General features: G+C 39.1%; 1 protein-coding gene across 4 annotated transcripts in view; it reads left to right on the top strand.

Moving 5' to 3' along the window:
* nrp1b (neuropilin 1b) overlaps positions 1-19,841 on the top strand; it is a 142,386-nt gene that overhangs the window by 32,051 nt on the left and 90,494 nt on the right. For all 4 annotated transcript variants that reach the window (XM_053486182.1, XM_053486181.1, XM_053486184.1 and 1 more), the window contains exons 5-6: positions 6,049-6,213; positions 7,685-7,848. In XM_053486182.1, the coding sequence (XP_053342157.1) occupies positions 6,049-6,213; positions 7,685-7,848 (329 nt within the window). The remainder of the gene's footprint in view (positions 1-6,048; positions 6,214-7,684; positions 7,849-19,841) is intronic.

Raw genomic sequence — 19,841 nt, 5'->3', positions numbered from 1 at the left:
CTTTGTAGATTTAGAGAAGGCGTACGACAGGGTGCTAAGAGAGGAGCTGTGGTGTTGTATGAGGAAGTCTAAAGTGGCAGAGAAGTATGTTAGAGAAGTGGTGCAGGACATGTATAAGAGCTGTAAGACAGTGGTGAAATGTGCTGTAGGTGTGACAGAAGAGTTTAAGGTCGAGGTGGGTCTTCATCAAGGATCAGCTCTAAGTCCCTTTTCGTTTGCTCTGGTGATGGACAGGATGACAGATGAGGTTAGACAGGAGTCTCCATGGACTATGATGTTTGCAGATGACATTGTGCTTTGTAGCGAGAGCAGGGAACAGGTGGAAGAAAATTTGGAGAGGTGGAGGTATGCTCTGGAAAGCAGAGGAATGAAGGGTTAGCCGCAGAAAGACGGAATACATGCGGTAAATGAGAGGAACCCAAGAGGAACGGTGAGGATACAGGGAGCAGAGGTAAAGAAGGTGCAGGACTTTAAGTACTTAGGGTCAACAGTCCAAAGCAACGGAGAGTGCGGAAAGAAGGTAAAGAGGCGGATACAGGCAGGTTGGAATGGGTGGAGAAAAGTTTCAGGTGTTTTGTGCGATAAAAGAGTATCAGCGAAAATGAAAGGAAAGGTGTACAGGACAGTGGTGAGACCAGCAAAGCTCTACGGCTTAAAGACAGTGGCACTGAAGAAAAGACAGGAGGCAGAGATGGAGGTAGCAGAGCTGAAGATGTTGAGGTTCTCCTTGGGAGTGACAATAATGGATAGGATCAAGAATAAGTTAATCAGAGGGACAACCCATGTTAGATGTTTTGGAGATAAAGTCAGAGAGGCCAGATTGAGGTGGTTTGGACATGTTCAGAGGAGAGATGGTAAATATATCGGTAGAAGGATGCTGAGGTTTGAACTGCCAGGCAGGAGGTCTAGAGGAAGACCAAAGAGGCGATTTATGGATTCAAGGAAAAGGGACATGAAGTTAGTTGGTGTGAGAGAAGAGGGTGCAGAGGTTAGGGTTAGATGGAGGCAGATGATTCCTTGTGGCGACCCCTAAAAGGGAAAAGCCGAAAGACGACGAAGAAGAAGAAGAATTTAGTAATAGCCTGATCAATAATGATAATATCATTCATCAATGCATACATTTTTCGATATATGGGACTTTGATTCGTCATGTTTAATTCGGTCTTGATTTCATAAAATTGGCGGTTGTACTTTTTTCGAAAGCTTTGAATCTCTTCCAAAATCCGTTACAGATTGATCTGCGCACTATCCGTGTTAGCACGATTAGCATCGTGTGCCAGCGCATGTGTTGCGCTTGCGCCTCCTTGCTTTCTACCTTCAATTTCCGAGGCGTCTGTGTTAATTTTCTTGCTCGTGGACATAGTCTTGCAGTCTTAATGAAGTTATGTTCAGTATAAGCAATGAAGCTCTGCAATCTTAAATTTTTATTTTTCTCTTTGAATGTCGCGGGTCTACGGGTCGGTGCTCAGATGGTGTGGTGTCCTTGATGTCGCACATGGGTTTGCGGCGCAGGTGAGAAAAGCAGTGCTGAATGTGTAGTGCAATGCAGGCAGAGACAGCAGACCACTATATATATATCAGGTCCAGGTTCTATTCCCACCTCGGGTCTGCATGCATAAAGTTTGCATGTTCTCCCCATGCTTTGGGGGTTTCCTCTGGCTGATTTAGTTTCCTCCCACAGCCAAAATACATGTAGATTTGGCTAATTGGCTTTCCCAAATTGCCTTGTAAAGTGTCAGGGTATACAGGTATGTGTGCGTTTACAAAACTGTGTCTGACACTGTGATCTGCAACACTGGTGCTCCTCAGGGGACTGTTCTGTCTCCATTTCTTTTCACCCTCTATACATCGGACTTTAAATATAATTCAGAATCATGCCATCTACAGAAGTTCTTTGACGACTCTGTGGTGGTGGGATGTATTAACGACGGTGACATTTCCGAGTACCAGTCCGTGGTGGATGACTTTGTTTTCTGGTGTGAGAGCAACCACCTTCAACTCAACATCAAGAAAACAAAGGTGGTGGTCGAGTTTAGGAAAGGTGGAACCCCTGTGACTCCTATATCTGTCCAGGGAAAGACAGTGGACATGGTCAGCCAGAGACTGGTCTCTGAGTACAAATACCTAGGAGTGCTCCTGGATAATAAACTGGACTGGTCAGTTATCACAATGGCCCTCTACAAGAAAGGACAGACCAGGTTGTACTTTCTGAGAAGGCTCAGATCTTTTAACATCTGTAATACCATTCTTCGGATGTTTTACGAATCTGTGGTGGCGAGTGTCGTTTTCTTTGCTGTGGTCTGCTGGAGCTGTAACATAAAAGCGACAGACAGAAACATACTGGACAAGCTCATTAAAAGAACCGGATCTGTCCTGGGTTTGGATCTGGACTCTATTGATGTCGTGGCAAGGAGGAGGATCCTGTCCAAAATACGCACAATCTTGAACAATCCTTCTCACCCACTATACAGAGTTCTCACCGACCAGAGAAGCAACTTCAGCCAGAGACTATTTATGACCAGGTGTTCTACGGAGCGCCACAGGAGATCTTTTTTCCCTATGGCCATAAAATTATATAACTCTTCTTTGTAACATTTTCACTACAGGTCAGAGACTGTGAGTAGTTCCTGGTTAATAACATTTTACACTTTGACACTTCTGTTCACGCAACTCAATGTTGTAAGTGCTATATCTGATTAAAATACACTTGTGCAATACTTCTTTTATAAATATAAACAATACAACGCATGTACTGACATGTTTACAGCCTACAAGTGACTCAGCCGAGGTTCATCATTCTAAATATGTCCAAGATAACAAGGGAAACACATCCTGATGGCTAGAGTTCGTCAGGGGATTAAAAAACACTAACTGTCCTTTTTATTCTTTACTGCGCTCTGTAGAATCTTAGTGGTCCGTGCAATTTCCTTTTTGGCCTTTACTGCGTTCTGTAGAAGCTCAGTAGTCCGCGCATATAGTCAATTTTTTATAGCCAAACGAAACTACCTTCGGTATCATTTCGCGAACTGGCGCGTGCACGTTGTTGTCACGTGTTGGACGCTGTCGAATCAGAAAAATCTACGGTACTTTGATTGGATGTCGTGAGATAACAGAGATAGAGCGGACCGTGTTAACATACTTTTTATCTTTGGGCTTTTTATGGGAAGTAGCAAGTCTTTACAAGTCAATAGGCGCAAGTCCAAGTGAAAGTCCGAGTTATTTATGTTAAAGTCCAAGTCGAGTTGCAAGTCTTTTTATATTTTGTCGAGTCTAAAGTCATCAAATTCATGACTCTAGTCTGACTCGAGTCCAAGTCACATGACTCGAGTCCACACCTCTGACCTTTGAAAGAAAAAAAGAATTTCACCGTGGCAAAAAAATAAATAAATAAATGCAAGGCAAAAAAAAGCTAGGCAAAAAATAAATAAATAAATGGGAGGCAAAAAAAATATGATGAAGGGATATGAGACGCGAGGGGAAAAAATACTGGAGAGAGAGAAAAAAACGGGACATCGGAGGATACTTATATTTCCGGCGCCAAAATACTTAAAGTGCAAGCTCCGAGTACATACAGTACTGAATATGTCTTTATATTTTAGGCCAAGCTGAATGTAAAACTCAGCTATTTATAATTCGACTCAGTAATTTTCTCCATGCATGTTTAACAATATCCGAGTACAGTGGAACCTTGGTTTACGAGCACAATTCTGTCCGGAAGCGTCCTCGTAATGCAAAATGCTCTTAAACCAAAGCTGATTTTCCCATAGGAAATAATGCAAACTCAGATAATTTGTTCCACAACCAAAAAATATTTATTATAAAATTATCCAGTATATACAAAATATAGGAAAAAGGACACTATTTCATCGACAACTGGCAAATTTTGTTCATGAGCAAACTCCTCAGGGTCATGTCCAAGAATGCAATCAGGCCACAGATTTTTTCAAGCAGAATAAAGAGTTCTCTTGGTGACCCCATCCTATGCTTTATCCATGATCTTGAGGGAGTGCACGATGTGGAAATGATCTTTCCAAAACTCTCTGAGGGTAAGATTTGTTCCTTCTGTCACTTCAAAGCATCGCTAAAACAAAGCTTTAAAAACTTGGTGTAAAGTTTTTTAAAGTTTAAAATGACCTGCTGATCCATAGGCTGGAGTAGTGGGAGGAAGGAACTTAACTTTAATGAACTGAAATTTCTTCAGTAAGTCATCCTCAAGGCCAGGAGGATAAGCAGGAGCATTATTCATAACCAGCAAGACTTTGAGCGGCAGAGTTTTTTCACTCCGACAAGGTATTTTTTCACTGAAGGTCCGAAAACCTTGTTGATCCACTCCACAAACAGGACTCGAGTGACCCAAACCTTGCTGTTGGACCGCCACATAACATTTAACTGGCTCGTCTGCACTTTTAAATTTTAAAGGCTCGTGGATTTTCTGAATGATACACAAGCAGGGGCTTAATTTTTAAATCCCTGCTTGCATTAGCACAAAACAATAGAGTGAGTCGGTCGTTTATGGGCTTGTGACCCGGCAATGCATTCTCTTCTGCTGTATTGTAAGTCCTCTTTGGCATTTCTTTCCAAAACAGCCCTGTCTTTTCGCAGTTAAAAACTTGCCGCGGCAGGTAACACCCAGAAACCATGAGTTTATGAAATTTGGAAACGAACGCGTCAGCTGCCTTAGCGTCGGAACTCGCAGCCTCACAACACTGTGGATGCCAGGTCTCCTCTTAAAGTTATTAAACCATCCCCTGCTCGCCTTAAAGCCTTCTACATTTTCTGTTGACGTACCTGGCAGTTTGCTTACGAGGTCGGCGTACAAGTGCTTTGTCTTTTCGCAGATAAGTTGCTCAGTCACGGTATCACCAGCGAGCTGCTTCTTGTTTATCCACACGAGAAGCAACTTTTCTACATCATCCAAGAGACGTGGCCGCTGCTTTGATGTCCACGTGACTCCTTTTGCTGCATTTAGTCCGATTATTTCTTGTTTTTGCTTTAATATTGTGCATATAGTTGACGTAGACTTTTTATAAAACCTTGCGAAGTCGGCCACTCGCATACCTTGCTCGCGCTTCTTAATGATTTGTTTTTTAACTTCCAGCGTTAAAAAAAATTAATAAAACACTTTTTATTAAATACATTTTTATTTTAATTAAATTAAAAGTGCTTGATGCGCTCATGCTGTCACAGCGCTGTTGTAAACAACATACACGCGCTCGGATGTTTACAACTTAATTGTTTACAATTCCGCAGCGTGAAAAAGTGAATAACCATTGGTTCAGTTCTGATGATGTGCGCTTGGCTTCAAAACAGGAAGCGTATGCGTGCCACATGATTTTTAATGATACTTGCCGCTCGTAAGTCAAAATTTATAAAAAATCTCAGCTCGTCTTGCAGAACACTCGTAAACCGCATTACTCGTAAACCGAGGTTCGACTGTATTATCCTTCCCTGTATGCTTCTTCTTCTTCTTTTATTTTTTAGCGGTTGGCAGCCAGTCTTTAGGCGCATTACTGACCCCCGTTGGACTGGATCGATATTACACAGTCAAGGATCAAGCTTTTAGTAGCATTGCTGCCACCTGCTGGACTAAATCGGCAACGCTAAAGAGTCAAGTTTTGCGAGATCTAACAAACATTTCGCATTTCGCAAACTTTTTGGAAAAAAAAATCCTAGCTTAATTTTTTATTATTTTTTTTTTTTAATTTTTTTTATTTTTTTTGCCTAGCATTTTTTTTTTTTTGCCTCGCATTTTTTTTGTCTACCAATTTTTTTTTTGCCTTGCATTTTTTTGTTTTGGTTTCGCATTTTTTTTTACCTTGCTTGTTTTTTTTTTCCCAAGGTAAAAATTTTTTTTCCTCCAAAGTTTTTTTTTTCCACCCATGTCCCTTTAGGGTCTCCGTACCTTTACAATGTAAAAACAATTAAAGGAATTATCATGGAGTTATAAAGTGACCCCAAACTTTTGAACGGTAGTGTATGTTAAACTTATTTATTACAGATAAGTTAAAAATTTCTTTCCTTTTTTTGCTTCCTCTCTCTTTTTCTCAGTTGGCCCTCATATAGGAAGGTATTGTGGTTCCAGTAGTCCAGGCCGGGTTGTGTCATACACTGGCATTTTGTCCCTGTCCATTCACACAGACAGCGCCATAACGAAAGAGGGCTTCTCATCCATTTACAGGATCTCCAATCAAGAACCCAGCCATGAGCAAGCAAGTTAGTACTGCTCACTTTCACTCATCCTGTCAGTTATTAGAAAAACAACGTTTCTAATATTTTTTTCTCATGAAATGCACATTTGTCTATGCATCTGTCCAGTCATCAGCAATTTGTAAGTTTTCATGCAGACAATGTCAAAGTCATCTATAACTAGAGTCTCATTAATTATAATTGGCCCTACTTTCTAAATTGAATAGATGCATTTTTTTGCAAAGGAAATTCAAGTGTCCTTAGCCAGTTGTGGTGTCTAACTTAACCCACAATTGTGGGTGTCTTTTAACTCTTTCAACTTCAGTACATTCATGACAATCTTCTCCAATGCCATTAAGATTTTACATATTATTTCTTGATCAGCAGTTTACTGAATTTACATGGCTCAGTAAAAGCACAAGTACACTTGGCCAGAAAAGTTATTTTTATTCCTGTCCTTCTGCTGAAGCCCATGACAATAATTTATTTAGAAATACTGGCATTGGCATCACCTGAATTTTCATGAATTCCTTAATTCCTGTATGGTCTCCCAATGACAGGATGAATGTTTTTCTTTTGTGCCACACACGATTCATAGTTATTTACATGCATTGTCTTTCATACATAATTATTTAAAAAAAAAAAATTTAAAACCAAACCTGTGAACCTTTGTCCTAACAACACAAATGTTGTCTTTATTTAAAATTTATTTGCAGGATATTTTTTTTTCCTCAGAATGCATAGCTTTCTTTTGCTTACCCTAACCCTACCTATTGTCATGGCGTGCACTTGTAATGGGCGTGCACCTCAATCTGTTATCGCTCCTCGCTCATTCTTTAGGCTCACTAAGTAGAAAATGCACGGCTGCAGCATCATCAGCAATAATGGATCGCAGGCTTCTGCACACATTATAAAAGCAGGGTGGGGAGTGTAGCTCATGGTCTGGTCTGGTCAGTCTGTTTGGTCTGTCTGGCATCGTGCTGAAGATCCAGAACAGAGTTGTGCAGTGGGCACGAAAACCACAGAAGAGTGGCATGCAAGTGGGGTGATTTAATGTGCCGGAGAGACTTCAAAGCAAATTAAACTGAAAGCAGCAGTTTGATTGTTGCGTAAAAGACAGATGCATGAACGCTACTCTTGCACTACCGCACAGAGCCAGCCTTCGGGATCCTGCTGCCGACGCGGGCCCACTCTGCTACTGTACTATGATCTTCGCCGATCTCTCGCCAGCCTGTGCCTGCATGCTACAGTAGCTGGCCACTGCCACCAGATCTGCATGAGTTCACCTCCTTCACAATTTTCCTTTCCTTTTTCTCTGTCCTCCCTTCTTAAAACCTTTTCTTTCCCTAGTTTTTTTCTAAATAAATTTATCCTTTTTCCGTAGACCTCGCCTCGTATCTGTGTTTGTGGTGCTGCCCATGTTTCAAGTACTTTACACTATATTGTTTTGTGAAGACACATTAGTCAAATAGTGACTGTGTTTTTGGGTGTGTTACAGATGAGTGCCTATCGCCTTTGGGGATGGAATCTGGTGAGATTAGAGATGAGAGAATTATTGCATCATCCAAGTACAATCCCAGTTGGTCTCCATCCCGGTCACGATTAAACTACCACAGTAATGGCTGGACACCATCAGAAGATTCTACCAGGCAATGGATACAGGTACAAACACACACACATACAGGACAATGGAAATCTGTAATGCGCCAAACAGCAGAACGGATTTTTTACTTTTTTTGTTCACATGCATAGCTAAAAAATCTTTCCTGACCTAACGGAGTTAAATACATACAGTATTTTAACATGTACTGTATGTGGCACATGTGTACATTATGGACAAATTTAACTGATGCCTATAAAAATCCTTTGCATTAAACAGGTTACAAAAGTGGAAATCTTTTAATTCAGGTACTGGACATATGGTTAGGTTTTAATTGTAGACAAAATTTGTGCAAAGATACTAATTTGCAATGCAAGTGTTTATCAGTGTATATGGAAGAAGCCAAATAGTGTATAGGTGTATAGACTAAGGAAGCTATAAAAACTAAGGAAGCAAAAATCTTTTTTATTTACTTTTGTCTATTATGGTTTGGGTTTGCTTTCAATAATTTAACCAAGGAAGCATTTAATTGTAACTACATAAAATCAGTTATGCTACTCAACAAGTAGCTAAATGAATCTTAGCCAACTTGATTAGCATGTTATGGTTTTTTGAGTGCTGTAGATGTAGGAAGGGTTTCCTCCCACAGTATTTATAGACCAGGCTGATGGTTCTGACGCATTAAGGAAAACAAATCCATGTGGAGAACACATCCATGTCTGAGAAACAATGTCTTGGAAGATGAAAGAAGCGATAGAGCAAGACAGTGAGAGAGCACGAGAGTCTAGCTTTAGTAGTGTTTAGTCTAGTGTTTAGTAGTGTCTGAATTCATGTTTTTTAAATTTTTAATGACTAATAATTATAAAGTAGTTGTATGTTATAACTAAAAGCATACATATCATCCTGAAGACACCTAGGTCTTCATTGCCAGATGTGCACATAAATGTGAAACCATCAGATGTTTAAGACCTACTTGGACCAAAAAGTGTCCAAAAACCTAACTTCCAGTATGGCTTCAGCCCCAGATAGGTAAATACAGTGGTTAGTATGCTATTTCATTGGTGCATTCCATTGGCCATTTATACCTACAAATGCATACATCCTGTTTTTTACAGGAAGAGCTCTTTTTGTTCGTCTGCAGGTCACTTGGTTCATTGTGAGTTCATGTATGTCCTGCCATTGTTTTCTTATTAGCACTTTTTAAGGCTTGTTTAGGGCCATAAATCTTTAATCGGGCAAAGAACCACATTTGGTTACTTACTAAAGCGCCAGTATCAGTACCTTAAAAAAACAATTATTTGGGTTTGCTTAAAAAAAATTTTTTTTACATTTAAATGTAAACATGTTTAAATTGATGTGTCTTCACCTTTATGTGTGTGCTTTTTTAATATATTTTTTATATACACTTAAAAAAAAAATTAAGAATTGTATATGGTACCCTCACTGACCTTGATTTGCAACATATAAATAATAACATTGGATTTTTTTCTTTTTAAAATAATCACAAAAGTAAAAAAAAAAGTCTTTACTAGTCTATATCTATCTGGGTACTTTGTGGTGATGGCTGGCATGTACCAGTGCAGTATTGAAAAGCAATTACAGTGGAACCCTGGATTATGAGCATTATTCGTTTTGGAAGTGGGCTCGTATTCCAAAACACTTTAATCGAATTTTCCCATAAAAAATTATGGAATTCATACCACAGCCAAAAAAAAAAAAAACATAAAAATTATTAACACAAAATATGAAGTCAAAATAAAACAAAATATCCTGCACTTTACCTTAAAAAAAAAGGAAAAATAAATCCCGACAGATAAGTGTTTCTGTTTGGTCAAACGTGGTCATAGTGTTATAGTAAACAGTACAATACACTAATAAACAGTACAGTACACGTGTGCACGGATGTTAATTATACCAGTAAGTGACGCGCACTAAGACCCAGCAGGAGAGTCAATTACCCATAATTCCGCAGCTCAAGAGAGAGAAAAACCGTTGGTTCAGTTGTGATCATGTTACGCTCGGCGTCAAAACAAGAAGCGCATGCGTGGTTCATTATACTCGGTACTCGTAAACCAAGACTTGTTCGTTTTCAAAATTTTGAAGTCAAAATGATAAATCTTTGCTTGTCTTGCTGGACACTTGCCGGAGGAATTTTGGCCCACTCCTCTTTGTTTAAATTCAGCCACATTTAAGGGTTTTCAAGCATGAACGGCCTTTTTAAGGTCATCTCAATCAGATTTAAGTTTGGACTTTGACTAGGATTTGTTTTTCTTTTTTGAGTCATTTAATAGTGGACTTGCTGGCAGATTTTGGATCTTTATCCTGCTGCATAACCCAAAAATCCCAAAGGAGAATGTCCGCCTGTCCTGAACTGATAGGCGGCCATTCTTCTTTGGGATTTTTCGGTAGAGCACATAATTCATGGTCCTGAAGCTGAAAAGCACCCCTAGACCATCACACTACCACCACCACCATGTTTGACTGTTGGCATGATGTTCCTTTTTTGAAACACTGTGTTAGTTTTAGGTAAGGTATAATGTGATCTTTCAAAAAGTTTTGTCTTATTACAGTATATTTGCCCAAATGTCCTAGGGATAATTACAATGTTTTTGTCAAATGTGAGACGAACCTTTGTGTTCTTTTTTTGGTAGCAGTGCCTTTTAGCTTGTACTGTAACTCAGGAAGGGGCACATACAGTAGGTGGACAGGCAGTATGCGACTTTTACCGTCGCCGCACACGGCAACTGCATTTGGGTTTGTGCGTTTGCTGGCTTTTACCGCTGAGTGGCGCTATATAACTACAGACTGACTCCTCAGGCCTTAGTTCGTTTTCTCCAGGATTAATGAGTCGCAGCTCGGCTATAGTCGCATGTAGTTGCAGATAAAATCAAGTGAACCATTGTAATTAAACGAATTCATAATCACAGTATTAACATTACAGTACAAATTTATAATTACAATTATTTTAAAAATATTTTTAGGATTGAATTTAAGCAACGTAAACGTTAACACACTGAGCCTTTAGATTTTATGTGTAATTAAAAAGTTACACGTGTAGGGTCTTGCGTCATCTTTTATTTCGTGTTCTTTAAATTTGTAGTAGATTTATTAACTGAAATAAATTAAACTAAACGGCCATAAAATTAAAACACTGTCAGATTAATGTGCAAAAACTATATAGTAAAACTATATAAGCTACACAACCTTTATAAGACTCTAATTTTATTTAGGTGCGCTTACAATGACGAAAAATATATGATTTTGTTAAATAAAGAAAGTAAACAGGGTGCGCTATTCTGTATTGATTTCAGTGAACTTGAGCGCGTCAGAAAATGAGCCGAGACTCCGTGTATACTCGCCTCACAGACGTGAAAAATATATACTTATAGAAACCGAAATGTCTGCTTTTATATAAACTAATGAAAAACAAATTATTAGATTATGTAATTCGTATGTAAAGTGAATTGTAGGCGTGTTCACTTGTGCGCAGACGATGAGATGACATTATCACCATCAGCACAGCCGAAACCAAAGTAATCACTAATTAATTGATTAATTATTAAAATGGTCAGAGTGAGTTTCATTGCTGTTTTTCCCGAAGCATTCATAATCATTGCGCTACTTCTGCCGGTGCGCTCTGGAAAACTTTACGCGCGCTGATGCAGGATCACATACACATACACATACATACACACACATACATACACATACAGGTACGTCTGTATGAATAAATTGTTTAAATGTATGTATCTTATTGCTGTGCTGTTTTGGGAGGGACGTGCTAATGACGATTTGGTCTGCTGTGTGTGTGTGTGTGTGTGTGAGAGAGAGAAAGTGTGTGTTTGTGTGTGTGTGTCAACTTATCAATGAATTATTAAAATGGCCAGTCAGTTTCCTTGCTGTTTTCCCTGACGCATTCATAATCATTAGTCTACTTCTGCCAGTGCGGTGTTTTTTTATCCCCACCCCGTTAAACGTCGTATTCAGACGCTCGCCAGCGAGAGGTTGTGCGCGCACGGTCTACTACAAAGCAAACATATGTTAATATATAATAAGGCAGGTCACACCGGCGTGCGTTTCGCACAGCTCCGCAAAGACAGCGCTTATTCAACACGTATGGTGTGTGTTTGTCGTATTTCTGGGAAAGAGAAATCTCTTATAAATCTCTCGATTTGACATGAAAGAGCGCACGTGCGCCATGTTCTCTTTGCTGTTTGAGTTCAGCTTCGTGTAGATTTATGCCACGAGTCATTTTATCATACAAACATTATTACGTTGTGCTCGGACCATATGCGTCTGTGGATTCCAAAATTTATATTTTTACCGTTTTTTAATCACTGGAATGGAAAAGATAGAAAGTGTTCTTATCATAACAAGCCTTATATTGTTTTATATAGTTTCTCCAAATGTGTAAAGGTGAGAACACCTGATTCACACCTGGGGAGGGTGATTTGTTTGCATTTGAATGTGTCTGCTGTGTGTGTGTGTGTGAGAGAGAGAGAGAGAGGTGTCGAAGGTTTTACATACTCATGAAAAGTTGTGGATTATTCACTGAAACATACTGTAGGCTCTGCTGAAAAACGTTGGGCACATCAGTCACTTTACCCCAAATAAAAAGTGGCTCTGGATAAGAGAGTCTACCAAATGCCTAAATGTAAAAGGAGGTAAAATGAATAAACCGAGATGCGTGTTTCTTAGCCCCACCACCGTGAACACAGCGTATTCAGAGAAAAGCGCCCCGCCAACCAATACAATTTATGTTCTGATAAGAAAATCTCCATTTCTTCTACTCCAGTAAAACAGTAATAATGTCAATTTTAGAATCTAAAATCCAGAAGATAAAATTTGCAGAAATTTAAAAAGAGGCCTGAATCACTGCAGGTCTTCAAAATCCAGGTCTTAAAGTGGGGAGGGGTGCATTTTATTTATCTGAATGTATAGGTGAGACCAGTTGATTCACACCTGGAAGGGGGGGGGGAAATTTGCATTTGAACGTTTGCCATTGTTAAGCACACACAGTAACACTAACATCCCAGGACAAATAGGAATAAGAGCCCCTGATTAAACAGCATTGTTAAATATTACAACAAAATTCCTCCGCGCTCGGGAAAACTTTGTGTGCGAGAGGAGGAAATAAACAACAATGGCCCACGTTTAGCGTGTCAGAAAACGAACCGAAACTCTGTGTATACGTGAATTATTAAATGGTCAGGGTGAGTCTCCTTGCTGTTTTTCCCCCAACACATTTTTTTAACTTTATGCCTGCAGCTGAGCGCTTATTAGATTACGAAGTTAAAGACGTGGATCACGATATGTCACGGCGTGCGCCCAAATATACTATTGCTTCTCGCTTACTCTGTAGGCTCCCTAGATAGGCGGCAGGTATGTAAAGGGACGGAGCCGCCTATTCGGGCCGGCTGGCGATAATTAACCTTAAAATCTCAGGCTCCGCATTATAAAGGCGAGTCCGGGAAGTTCGTGATGCGGTGGAGCAGGACAGAGTGGCATGCGAGTGGGACAATGTGACGCGGTCCAGGGACTTCAAACAGGACACTGGAAGTCCGCCCTTTAATCCTCGCGCTCTCACGGCGCCTTCACTCCGTGCAGGCGCGCTGCCTCCGCGTGCTCCGTTGTGCCACTCTGCCCACTGCCACCAAATAAAATGAACAAATATTGTAAGTAAACAACAATAGCCCACGTTTAGAAATTCTTTACACGGCCGCGTTGGACCGGTGTTATGCGCAGAGCGCCGGGGGATGTAGCCTACTGAAGCTCAAATTTCCGAAAACTACACCTGTGACACAATAACAGTAATATTTCAAACATTTTGCAGGCTGACGTTTGGAGAAACCAGAGAATAAAGAATAAACCAGTTGTTGGGTCAAAATAACCCAACCAGGTGTTCATTTGTAAATGACTCACTACATCTGACCCAACATGAGCAACACAACAATGTGTTTAAAGTACCCGAAATAACCCAGAATTTTGACCCAGCATAAACCACCCAACGATGTGTTTACAGAAACAACACAGCATTTTTAGTGCGTCTTTTTTGAGTTATTGTAATGTTTTATTCTGAAAGTCTATTTTACCAGTTATTTCTATATTTAAAGTTTGATGTATTTTTGAATTTATTTTTTAACATAACAATAAACAGATACAAACAGAGATATAACAGTTCATTCTTTGTACAAATAAAATTATCAGCTAGTGAACTTGATCGTCTGTCAAAACAACATTTAACCAATGTTTGTTTTTTTTGACTCATTATTATACAATAAATATCAATATATCTGGTTCAGATTTTTCATTTTTGTTGTATAAGGTTCTCAGATGTGGAAATTACAATCACTGTAGTATTTCTTCTATACAACATATTGTTAAGACTTTTTTATTGACTTAATTATATTTTAAACTGCGTAGAGTAAAAAATTTCACTTTGCGCCACCTGGCGGTCATTTCACGAATGACTTTAAAATGCAACTGATTTATTTTGGCCGCTGCCGTTTTCCGACGGCGGTGAGTGCGACGGTAATAGGCATTCTGGTTGGCCACCTACTGTATTTTTCCACAGCACTGTAGATTTAATCACACGAATAGTCACACATTAATGATAATCACACAATTTATATTTTTTAAATAAATAATTATTTATCCTAAGAATATGTTTAAATTACAAAACTTTCAAATTAAGAAAACTTCGACATGTACCTGTTCATAATCATGTTCAGTTAGGATAGTCCCAAAGGCAGTTCTTGTCCTCTTAGAAGCAGAGGTGGACATTGTGCTTGGTGCAAAACCTGTTGTTGTAGCCCCACCCAGAAGGTATAACCATCGTTTTTATGGCAGTTACTTAAGCAGTTTGCTTTGCAAGCTTGACATCCAATTGTCATTCATACCGTATGGGTGATTGAAGAACACCAGTTAACCTAGCCTGCATGTCTTCGGACTGTGGGAGGAAACAAGAGTACCTGGAGGAAAACCACCAAGCACAGACCCGAGGCAGGAATTGCACAGACCCAAGGCAGAAATTAAACACCGGCCCTAGAGGTGCAAATCAAAAATGCTAACGACTAAGCCATCTTGAATCCATTGGTGGGTGTACGGTTGAGCTTTTGAATGCTGTTTGAAAGATTTCCATTATCTGTGGATGGTCTCAGATTTCAGGGGCTTTCTTGGCTTTAAGTGGTCACCCTATCTTTGGTTTAAAAGCTGTTGTGCCATCCAGGATGAGAAAGAATGCTAACTGGGACTAAAACTGTCTCCTTTATGGTATGTCTTTCTTGGGAACACTCAGTGCTTTGCCGTGTTGGTGTTAAGATGGTGTTGGTGGTTCAAAATGGTCAGATAGTCCCTAATGAGCAAGCCGAGGGTGACAGTGGCAAGGAAAAACTCCCTGAGATGGTAATAGGAAGAAACCTTAAGAGGACAAGAAGCCTGCATCCTTTGATCGAAGTAGGCATGGCGGATCGTAAGACAATAGCAGTTCACTCAGATACTGCGGCGCGAGAACATTTAATGCTTTATATGTCAAGAGTAGTATTTTAAAATCAATGTGAAATTTCACAGGGAGCCAATGAAGTGAAAATAAGATAGGGGTGATGTGCTTGTATCTTCTGGTTCTAGTGAGGACTCTCGCTGCTGCATTCTGGACTAGCTGAAGCTTGTTTATGCACCTAGTTGAACAACCAGACAGTAAGGCATTACAATAGTCCAACCTAGAGGTGATAAAAGCATGAACTAGTTTTTCTGCATCGTTTAGCGACAGAAAGGCCATCTAAAGTTACAGTGTGATCTAAAGTCTTATTTCTAGCTGTATGCGGTCCTATGTCTAGAACTTCTGTCTTATCAGGATTAAGCAGAAAAAAGTTAATTAGCATCCAATCTCTTATGTCCTGCACACATTGCTCAACTTTAGTAAGCTGATTTTTGTTATCTGGTTTTGCTGAGACTGCATGAAATTTAAATGATGAAAAACTGAGATGAGACAGGGTGATAGGCGAGAAGGACCATCTCTTGGACAACAGGAGACCCGTACCACCACCTCTGCCAGTTTCTCGTAGAGTGTGAGAGAAAACATAGGAAGAGGATAGGGCAGCCAATGTAGCTGAGTTCTCAGTTAGTGCCAGAAAGTCAAAAGAGTAATGGGTAGCTAGGGCAGAGATAAAATCTGCTTTCTTTGCAGCAGATTGGCATTTCCAGAGCCCACCTACCACCAGTGCAGGGCAATGAGACAGTACTGGAGGGTAGATGAGGTTTCTGGGAGATCTGTGTGAGTAAAAGCATCTTGGTCTGTGAGAACTGACAGAGATAGGTTGAAGACACATGCTAGACTAAAGTAACTGTCTATAAAACTTGTAATTTCTTAGTAAACAAGAGTTTGAGTCAATTCTCTGTGCACTACCTTTGTTGCAGGATATGCTTATTAACCACACCTTCAGTATGTGCTGTGATAAGACCTAAATCCTGACTGATACAGTTAATTTATGCTATTTCTATGTAGATATGAGCATAGCTGCTCCGCTTCAATTTTTTCCAGAATTCTAGAGATAAATGGGGTGTTTGATAATGTAATTGGACAGCTGACAGAGGTTGAGGTCAGGTTTCCTAATTATCGGTTTAATAACTACTAATTTAAAAGATTTTAAAACATTCAATAATAAAGAATTAATTATTCTTACCATTGGTTCTGTTATTTCTAGCAATATCTGTTTAAGAAAATGTGTGGGTATAGGATCTAATATACAAGTTGATGAATTTGCATAAGAGATGATTGAAATTAGTTTATTCTCTTCAAGGGGAGTAAGCCTTAATGGTATGCCAGATATTTACAATTTTATTAATAAAAAAGTTCATAAAGTCCTTACTATTGCACAGTGTTGTTGTGGAGATTTCTGCAGTGGTCTTATTTCTGGTTAATTTGGCATACAGTTGTTGTTGGTCTTTCGACTGATAATTTGGCTACAGTATTCAGTAAAAATCCATGATAATTTTTGTTATTTTCTATAAAAGTGGAGAGATACGTTGATCTAATTACACTAAGAGCCTTTCTATAGTTAAGAATGCCCTCTTCCATGCTATTTGAAATACTTACAATTTAGTTTGACGCCATTTACGTTCTAATTTCCGAGCCGTCTGTTTTAAAGTGCGGGCGTGTTATCGTTATACCAGAGAGCGAGTTTCTTATCTGTAATAACTGGAGCTACATTATCTAAGGTAAAACGCAACATCGACTCTAAATATTCAGTCACCTGATTGAGTTCTGTGGGGTCAGGCGGTGATCCAATCAAAGTTATTAACTCTGGTAGATTACTGATTGTCAGGGAATACCACCAGAGGTCGCCATGTGCAAAGACTCCATTTTGTGTTTTCGTTTTCTTTTAGTTGAACTTTAGGAGCGCTGAACCGAGGTAGCTAATTAGTTTTATTATAAATAGTCCTGTGTTTTAGTTGGCCCTTTGTCGTGCATTGGTATAGTTACCTTTATGTGAATACTCCATGTCTCTGCGTCACGCCATTTCCCTTAAACTACTGGTCTGCTGTGTTTCTGTTTTGTTTAACTCCTGTATTTGGTAGAGTTCCTATTCTCTCCAATTCCTGTTCTGTTTTTGTTAGTTGAAGGTTTTGTTGTGTTTGGTTAAACTGTTGTGTTAAATGGTGGTGTTTTATGGGCCTGTTTCTGTTCATCTCCTAGCCTGAATGTTATCTAGCTTGTTAGTCTCCTATCGTAAATGTTATCTAGCCTGTTAGTCTCCTGGCCGGAATGTTATCTAGCCTGTTAGTCTCCTGGCCTGAATGTTATCCAGCCTGTTAGACTCCTGGCCTGAATGTTAACCAGCCTGTTAGTCTCCTGGCCTGAATGTTAACCAGCCTGTTAGTCTCCTGGCCTAAATGTTATCTAGCCTGTTAGTCTCCTGGCCTGAATCTAATCTAGCCTGTTAGTCTCCTGGCCTAAATGTTATCTAGCCTGTTAGTCTCCTGGCCTGGGGTCCATTCTTCGTACGTCGCTTGACATATCCGAGATGAATTGACACATCTAAGATGAGATCATCGTGCTAATTACGATCTGGCTAAGTTGGTTCTTCGAGTAAACCTGTTGTTGATGATTAATTTAGCAGGATTTAGTTGTCTAGGATTATTGCGCGTTCGTGCGTTGGTTTAAAAGGCGATATGCATTGACAGTAGAAACACTGATCACAACCCCTTTGATACATTGACGAAATGGCAAAAGAGCAAGCTTAATTTTTTTTGTAACAGGTGTTATGCGCTAAAATGCCTCCCTGCCATGGATTGCCCCCCCACACACACACACATAATTGCTATCAAATATTCTATTGTTTATTTTATAAGAAAATTTGTTTTGTCCAAGTTTTCATTATAAAAAATATATTTTTTTATATATATAAATATTTATTTGAATATTCATGACAAATCTCTGAAAAATAAATGTGTCACAAAATAAACATTATACAAGAATTTGTGTTAATGGTCTTGACGGCTGTCTCGTGCCTAGGCTTCATTATAATACAGTAGTAATATCATATTTGATAATAATAAACCTATGAATTTATGTTCTAATATAATATTTGATAGCATCCGCCAAATGCCTTAATGCAGTGGTTCTCAAACATTTTCTGTCATTTCCCACTTAAGGGGGTGGGCGAATTTTCAAGCCCCACTTGACAACAAAATGATAACGGAAACGGCCAAGTGTACTATTTATTGAAAAATCAATTTCTAAACCAATAAGATCAAATAACACCAAGTTCAAAACAGATAAAATACATGTGCAATTGTTATAACAGGCTTAGTTTGTCACTTATCTAGAGCTTTCTTTTAAAGAAGTTGAGTGGCTGATTAACGTGACTGGGTCGTTTTGTCGATAAGTGTCTTCCTACTTTGTCTCATGCTGTCTGCTGCCAGCGGTTTAAGGCACAAAACACACACGAGTCTCTCCTCTGCCCCTACCATGAATCCAAGCGCAGCATACAGTAGGCTTTATCATATTTTCCTTTCGGCTGGATTTTTGGTTGATTAGGCTGATAGTGCTGAATCGCCTGCTTTTTTGTGGTCCATGTAACAAATGTATCCATTGACGTTATTATGCTCACTACATACAGTACGCTACTGTGTTATGGTCTAAAATGCATGTATATTTTTCTATTGCTTATTTTATAATAAAAATCGTTTCCTGTAATTTTTCACCACAAACAATATTTATTTAGTGTAATTTGTGATAAATAATTTGTTATTTGTACATTGACAAACCCCTGCAAAATAAATGTGCCATAAAATAATCATTTTTGGGGATTTGTATTAATCGTCTCGACGAGTGTCACATGCCTAGGGTTAATTATAATAGTAATAATATATTTGATAATAATAAACCTTTGAATGCATGTCCTAGTATAATAATTGATAGAGATTATGTAGGGGGGCAATCCGTGGCAGGGGGGGATTTTAGCGAATAAGACCTGTTTGTGTCCGCGGTAAAGTTAGTTTGATATTCGCATCTCCGAATTCAATAGCGTAAATAAACTTTTGGCGTAAATAAACCCGCAAATAAGATACACACATATATTTCCTCTCTACATTGTCTTTAAGCTCCATCCGCCTTAAATTATACATGTTTAAAAGCATAAACACCATTATTCTCTACGGCACAACGAATGATTTAGGGATCATCGCAGAAAGCCGCACAGCAACAAAAAGCGTAGAACGATATAGATCTTCCCTTTTGTTTAACCTTCTGAAGGATTAAAAAGCAACTTTGTTGCCACACTGGAAACTAGAAATGCCAGACTAGTACTGCCTGATAAAATATTAATTTTTTAACAAAAATACAGAAACATCAGCATACACATTGGAATAAATGAAATTACATATATAATATCGAATGTTTCCTTATATATTGTTCCTCAGCGATTAACATGCCAACGTTAAACCGTTATTGTTCCACTATGGTTCCACTTTTTCTCTGATGTTATCTTAATTTACTTGTATTGATGATCCATTTCTTTGCGTGTGATTGTTTATTTTTGAGTGTCCGATCTTT

This window comes from Clarias gariepinus, chromosome 25 (assembly GCF_024256425.1).
Source record: "Clarias gariepinus isolate MV-2021 ecotype Netherlands chromosome 25, CGAR_prim_01v2, whole genome shotgun sequence".
Lineage (NCBI taxonomy): Eukaryota > Metazoa > Chordata > Actinopteri > Siluriformes > Clariidae > Clarias > Clarias gariepinus.
The sequence above is the reverse complement of the archived record's forward strand: the minus strand, read 5'-3'. Positions and strand labels throughout refer to the sequence as shown.